We start from the raw sequence: 6,890 nt of genomic DNA, 5'->3' as shown, positions 1-6,890 counted from the left end.
CTTTCTTTTACCCCTCATTTTTTTATATAAAAAATTTGGTACACTTTATTTAATATATCGTATCTCTTACTTCGGGAGTGATGCTGGAATGTCACAATTTCTTGCGCTGTGGTTTTTCGACTCTCTTTCAAGTTTTAACGTTCCTTTTCCATGTCTGATTAATTGATAGTTCTATAATTAAAACATGAACGTGTGTGGATTGAGTAATTATCCTTTATGTACTTAATTTAATTAGCACTTAGATTTGGTTAGCCTGAATCGTCACGGAACAAGATTCCTTTCAAGAGGATGCTTTATTGGTTGATGTAGAACGAGGTTTCACTAGTTTAGCCAACTTGAATGAAAGGTTAAACTTCTGTTATTGGAATTTTTGCAAATAATTCTACGCATTCCCATTTTTTATCTTTCATAAATATTGTCACGAGGGACGCCTGTTGCTCTCGAGCATTCTAGTTCTAGTTCTAGTGTAATATATGTATCTCTTAACAAGCAAAAAGCAAACACTTGATCTATATATGTTACGTTAAAAACAAAGGTTTTCACAAATAACATTACTTTGCAATAATTCATACAACTTGGAACTTTCTCGATTTAACTTATCCTAATAAGCTTTTATTCATTACAAATTATTCATTCATGGAAAAAAAATACTAGCCTTATTGTTTGAGTTAATTAGTACTCTTTGTTTAATAAAAAATAAGTTATTAATATAAAATTATAAATTCATACTAATAATATAATAGTATTATCTGAATACTTAATATTTTAATTACATATCAGTTAATTTAACGCTAAACCCTTATAAAAACTTATGGCATGATGATCTCTTTGCTGGATCAGACATCCGAGAATCTGTTACATATGCGTCTTGTCTGTGTGTCAGGTTGTAGTAACAGAACGTTACAAATCTAGTACAAGATCTAGCTTGACATATGCATAGACGCGCGAGTTATTTAATTAATCATATGCTATGTAGAGTTCAAACACATTAATAGGGGTCTGTTTATAGAACAGTAATTATTACATATATACACACACACACATATTTCAAACATGCTGGGCCAGAGGCCAAGAATCTAGCGTCTGCTGCAAGCCTACCCTATTAAAGGGTGTTGAAGTGGATATGTCCCTAACTTGAGCATTTGCAGCTCCTGAGAATGCCATCAAGCCAGCATCCACCTCAAAAGGGAAAGTGTTGAGTAAATTGCTTGGATTTTGATTCAACTTGTTCACCCAGTGCATGTTATTATGGTCATCTAGTAATTGATGATATTGATCATAGAATGTAGCGTCCTCCGTTTTGGTTACTTTTGGAAGAATAGTTTGTTCGTTGGTCTTCAGGGTGCAATTCTGCTGGAGGGGCTTGAAGAATAGGTCCGAAAATGATGATGGGTGGTTTCTGGCGTTGGTGATTTCTAATGGGAAAAGACGAGGGTTATGAGAGTGGCCATTTTGGTCTTGGTGGTGAATCAGAACCGGGCTTTGGAAGTCTCGCTGAGAATGAGATGAACTTTGGGATTGAGATTCTGGATCAAATGTAAAGCAACTTGGGCTTGCAAGTAATGGAGGTAAAGCACTTTCTCTTGGGGACGAAGAAGCATCTGAATGTCCATGGACTTGGAGCACTGGACTTCTCTTTTCCCCAGATTTATGAAATATCCTGCATATAACCCACTCCTCCTGTGAAAAACATTGGAACTGTAATTAATAATATGTAAGTTAGAGATCTTACTATTTTGCACTAGAGATTAATTAATCACAAGTGATGAGATGTACATATAATTAAGACGCATTGAATTACAATTTAAAAGGATAAGGATCATTAACAATTTCACATGTTAATTGCTAGTAAAAATGACATCCAAAAAGATTAATAAATTTTGTGAAGGAAGCTGTGAAAAGGAAATGACATGAAGGTGGGTCAACCCAGAAGCAGACAAAATTAAAGAGGAATGGGAGATAACTTGATTGGCACGGCGCACGTGGCAAATATTCTGTAGTACCTTAGAGGGGTGAGTGTGGGGAAGGGAAAAGTGAGCATCCAAAACCAAACGGTACTCGTGCATGACCCATTTGGTCTTTTCACCACGAGGGGCCCTGCCTTTGTAGAAAACAAGGGTCTTCTTCATTCCAAGTAGGGTTCCACTGGATGCACTGTACACTTCCTTGTCCTTCCCAGTGGCTTTCCAGTACCCAGCTCCGGTTGCTCTGTTTGTTCTTAGCCCAGTTGGGTATTTTCTGTCCCTCAAGCTGAACAGATACCACTCTCTCTCCCCCATCTTTGCCACATCTGCTTCCTCACAGTCACACAACACTAATTAACATCAATAACACAATATATATAACAACAATAACACTACACTTGTTCAATCCAGGGCATTGACAAATGTTCAAGATCATAGATAATACTATGTATTATGGAAGAATTGAATGATGTCCTCCACTAATCTCTACTTCTCTTGTTTTAATTCTTTCACATATGCTGCTCATATGCGTCTTAGATCTATAAGTTGTTTACTGTATATACCCGCACACGAATCTTTCTCCCACAAGCTTAATTAGGCAGGCATTTTCAACATTTCTATATTTCTATCAGAACATATTGCCTCTAATTAGTATGTTGGATGGATGAAATTTTCAGGACATTTAAAATTAATGCATGTTGGCGATTATCTAGGGAGGCATAAATTAGTAAAAAAAAGTGAAAAATTAATTGCAAGCGGGCCTGGGTAGCTCAAATTTTGTTCAAACTTTCTTAGAATTAAGTTACTGTCCACTCTCGATCATTCAGCACAGTCTAAAATTAGGGACAAGGAAAAACAATAAGAAGACCCAAAGCGGGGAAGCTGATGACGCCATTAGAAATTTGAAGTGACATGCTAGTAGATAGCCCACAAAATATGTCTTAGGTTCACTGATTAACCTAAATATAAGGCCAGAGCCAGCAGGAATTGAAACTAACAACGAGAAAACATTCTAGCTAAATAACATAACATACATCTGATCTGACTCTAAAAAATTCTATAATGTAACCACTAACCATTTAGTAAGTATTTTTTTTTCTCTTTTATTTTGGTTGATGGAAATCAACGTGTGTGAGGGTTCGGACGGGAGATTATATGTATATATATGATACCTGGAAGTTCCCAAGGCTCACATCTATTGAGGTCAACCTCAGCAAACTTGACGTTAGAGAAGGTGCCATTAAAGACCTTTGAAGCCAAGTAAAAGGTTACAAGTTCTTCATCAGTGGGGTGAAACCTGAAACCCGGTGGCAGACCTTGCTCGTTTCTCCTTTCATGATCACTAAGTTCACACAGTAGTTCTTCCATTGCCAACATGACCCTTTTTCTTTTTTGTGCAAAGAGGAAAACAATATTGGATGAGGTAAAGGGGTTGTTGGAGTGATTGATATATATATAATGAATGTTTTAAAGGGAGTTCTGAAAAAGAGGGGAGGAGCAGAATAGATCGATCGAACACAACAGGTGAACAGGTATACGTATGAACCTCAACGTGGACATACAGATACTGATACGGTACAGGACCAATTTTCTCGAAAGAGTAAATTAGTGAAAAACTGTGGAGAGAGGATGCTTATATATCTTTGAAAAACTCTATTCTACTTTTTTTTAAAACTAATCTAATTAATTAGTACAAATGTACAGTACTTAATTAAATATATAATTCTATTTATTAATTTATTCAATTTTACTATTCATATAGTATTAAAAGTTAACTCAAGGTATCAAAATAAAGTATATTAATAGGTCTAAACTTGAGTAAACGTTCTTAATTGTATAGTGGTCCACTTAGGATATATATAAGGTGCGCTAACTCCATTTATTTGAGGTAAGTTAATCGACCATTTCGAAAAATGGCTTTAATAACATAATTCTTTGAAAGTTTATTTTGAGGTTCCTAATCTAAACAACTAAAATGGAAAGGTTTTTATATAGTACATAAAAATATAAAAAAAGTATAATAAGTGGAGTATTTTTCTTTGAAAAAAACGACAAACGTTAACAAAACTAAAAAAAAAGGGTAGTTTCAGAGGTGATTGTTTGCGGGTTAAAGTAAGGATTGCATTAAATGCAAGGCTAGTTGCACAGTTTAATTGTCTTTGGTTTGTTGCGATATATGGGAGTGGAGTTGAATTGCTGTGTCAGGGTTCCAATTCAGAAAGAAGGGCATAGGATGAAACTACGTGGCCTCTCAGCAGAGATTATCTTATCATCACATCACCTATAATTCTCTTGATCTTAACGGTAAGTTTCAATTACATATATAGGCTAGAAATTGTAGTAACATTTTTTTTAAGGAATGTAGTAACATTTACAAATCCTTTTAATTAGACACTCTTATAGGCTAGCTTATGTTGAAGTAATTTTTCAAGAATGAATTTGAAGTGAAAAGCTGAAGATTAATTTCAAGAGATTATGTAATGGCGTGGTGCTTTAATTTGTTATCACCACACACAAGCTGAAATAATTGAATGTGATTAATTATTAGTATAGTAAATGATTGTAGTTGGAACCAAATAGGAAGTAGGCACTCCCTGAGCCCTTGTATGATGTAGCTAGGTAGGTAGCTAGCAACTAGTAAACCATAATAGTAGAATGCAGCAGCGTGGGTGTAGCTGACCTGGGGGGTGGTAGTACGTACTAAATTGATACCTAATTCAAATGGATAGTGCACGTGTATAAATATAAAAATAGATTGATAAATACTAATAAATGTTATCATGATATTGTTAAGAAATTAATTTTTTTTATTAAAATAAGTAAAATTATATTATGTATGATTTTTTTTTTATGTTTTGATATTCATAACATTTAAAAAAAAAAATTAGTTAATACTCTAAAAGTATAAGTTAGTAAAATTCTAATAGATAAGAATGTAGTATAATATAAGCAAGAAGGCATTGAGCAGTATTATGAATGGTAGAGGAGCAGGTGCGTGCATGTGGGGAGCTTAGATGTTAGATCTTTAGTGAGTCGGGCAAGTAAAAGATATAGTATAACAGGAAGAGCAGAACAGCAGTATATGTAGGTTACATAAGCCTATGTTCTTAGCCCCCGGGACGGTGTGTCTAGCTGTGCTCTGAATTTTCATAATAATATCTTTCCCCTATTGCCTTCTGCACATATCTCCATCCTGAGGTATGTATAGCAGTGTAATTTCTCGTTTTCCTTAACACAATACTACCTTCTTGGTCACCTGCCATCCAGTACTATTTATAGCCTGCTTTTCTGGATTTCCAATTTCATTCATTCATTCACAACCTTTTTAAAGGTTTAATTACCTTTATCTCCATTCACTTCACACTTTCTCATCTTACACTATATATGTGTTTTAATGAATTAGTTTAACACGTGAAATTTTATATCATATGTTTGATGTTTATGAAATCTATTAAAATATTTTTTTAAAAATAATATCATAAATTTTAACTTGTGTTTGGTTAAAGTGAAATTAAGGATGAGGAAGGAAAATATAAAGAATAAAAAGGAGTCGATAGATAAAAAGTGAATGTTTGGTTGAAGAAAAAGTGGTATGGTTTTTTTTTTTTTAATATAGATCCCAGTTTGTTATTACACACACAAATAAGATGAAACTGTGTGAAATATACAATAACCAGGAAAGAAAGGGACAATGTCGTATTATTTTTACAAAACTAGCCTTTAATTGCAGATCAACTATCCAAGATTTATCAAAATGCCGACTCAATGGTGCAACATTTAATGCAGTTAAAACTTCCTCAAAAAACTAAATTTAGTCTCGTTAGGCATATAAGACATAATCGATTATATGTCTTTGTTAAAAAAATTGTTTTAGTATGTTACATATTAAAAATAAATAAATAACTTTCTAATAACTAATAAGAGAGAAATTGTATTTTTTTATGTACTATTTTTTTAATTAATAAATTACTTTAATTTAAATATATTTTTTTCTTAACTTTCTCTCTCTACTTTATTTTATTTTTTTCACACATTTTTTTATTTTTTTCCTCACAACCAAACACAATATTAAAGAAAATTTATTAGGATCATCCGAGGTTAATCTAACTTCAATACAACTATTGTAGAAAAAAAAGTTTTAAAGAAATTATTTATAATACTTCCGTATTAATTCTAATATATTTTTCTAATACTCAACTCCTTTTCCTTATTTTTACTCGATATAATTACTGTTTTAGATTTATTGTTAATGACCTTAACTAACATTATGCAACCATACAAGAAGAGTAGAAGGGGGTAACTTAAAGAAAATCTATACATCAACATTTTTCAATATTCTTCTAATTTCAGCCACAAATTACCTTTACTTTCTCACCTTAGTTTATTTTTCCCTTACATTAGTTTTGTATTTATGTGCATAAGAATATCCAACTGAAATTTATATAATTGGAAGACATAAATTTCAAAAGATGGCATTTAATTATGTATGCATTATAAATTCAAGATTTTTTTCACTTTCTTGAAAGTATACACATCATAGAAAAAGATAGTAATAAATGTTGTGATTTTTTTTTTAAAAAAAGTTTATAAAGAATATAAAATCTGAACGTGACAAAATAAATTATACAAAGATAACAAAAAATCTTCCGTACGGATCTATATAAGAATCGGTAACCGTTAGGAGTTAGGACTTCGGATATGTAATAGGATAGCGTATAAACTACGTGTACGTACGTGTCTCTGTTATCATACCTTGGGCCGTGTTCAATATACTGACCCATTGACGGAATGCATACATACCAAAAGAACAATAATAACAACGTTAAATATTGAAAGCCAAAAAAAAAAGTTTAAATATTTACAAAATTTCTGGAAAAGGTTAAATTTATTTGCCAAGTAATAAAGGTTAAATATGAAGTGTAAGAT

General features: G+C 32.5%; 1 protein-coding gene across 1 annotated transcript; it reads right to left on the bottom strand.

The window, feature by feature from the left end:
* Positions 1-952: 952 nt before the first annotated feature.
* On the bottom strand, positions 953-3,530 carry LOC114414506 (protein CUP-SHAPED COTYLEDON 3-like). The gene is made up of 3 exons (XM_028378791.1): positions 3,137-3,530; positions 2,004-2,290; positions 953-1,680 (listed from the first exon to the last, which is right to left on the bottom strand). Exons 1-3 carry the CDS (start codon positions 3,339-3,341, stop codon positions 1,048-1,050), a joined length of 1,125 nt encoding a protein of 374 aa, XP_028234592.1. The 5' UTR covers positions 3,342-3,530; the 3' UTR covers positions 953-1,047.
* Positions 3,531-6,890: the final 3,360 nt, after the last annotated feature.

Source organism: Glycine soja, chromosome 6 (genome assembly GCF_004193775.1).
Source record: "Glycine soja cultivar W05 chromosome 6, ASM419377v2, whole genome shotgun sequence".
NCBI lineage: Eukaryota > Viridiplantae > Streptophyta > Magnoliopsida > Fabales > Fabaceae > Glycine > Glycine soja.
Note: the sequence above shows the minus strand (reverse complement) of the source record. Positions and strands in the feature narration are given on the sequence as shown.

Coding starts and splice junctions, on each gene's coding strand:
- LOC114414506 (XM_028378791.1), bottom strand. CDS start 3,341: ATGTTGGCAATGGAAGAACTACTGTGTGAACTTAGTGATCATGAAAGG. Junction 2,291..3,136: donor TGAGCCTTGGGAACTTCCAG/GTATCATATATA, acceptor GTGAGGAAGCAG/ATGTGGCAAAGATGGGGGAG. Junction 1,681..2,003: donor CCCACACTCACCCCTCTAAG/GTACTACAGAAT, acceptor TGTTTTTCACAG/GAGGAGTGGGTTATATGCAG.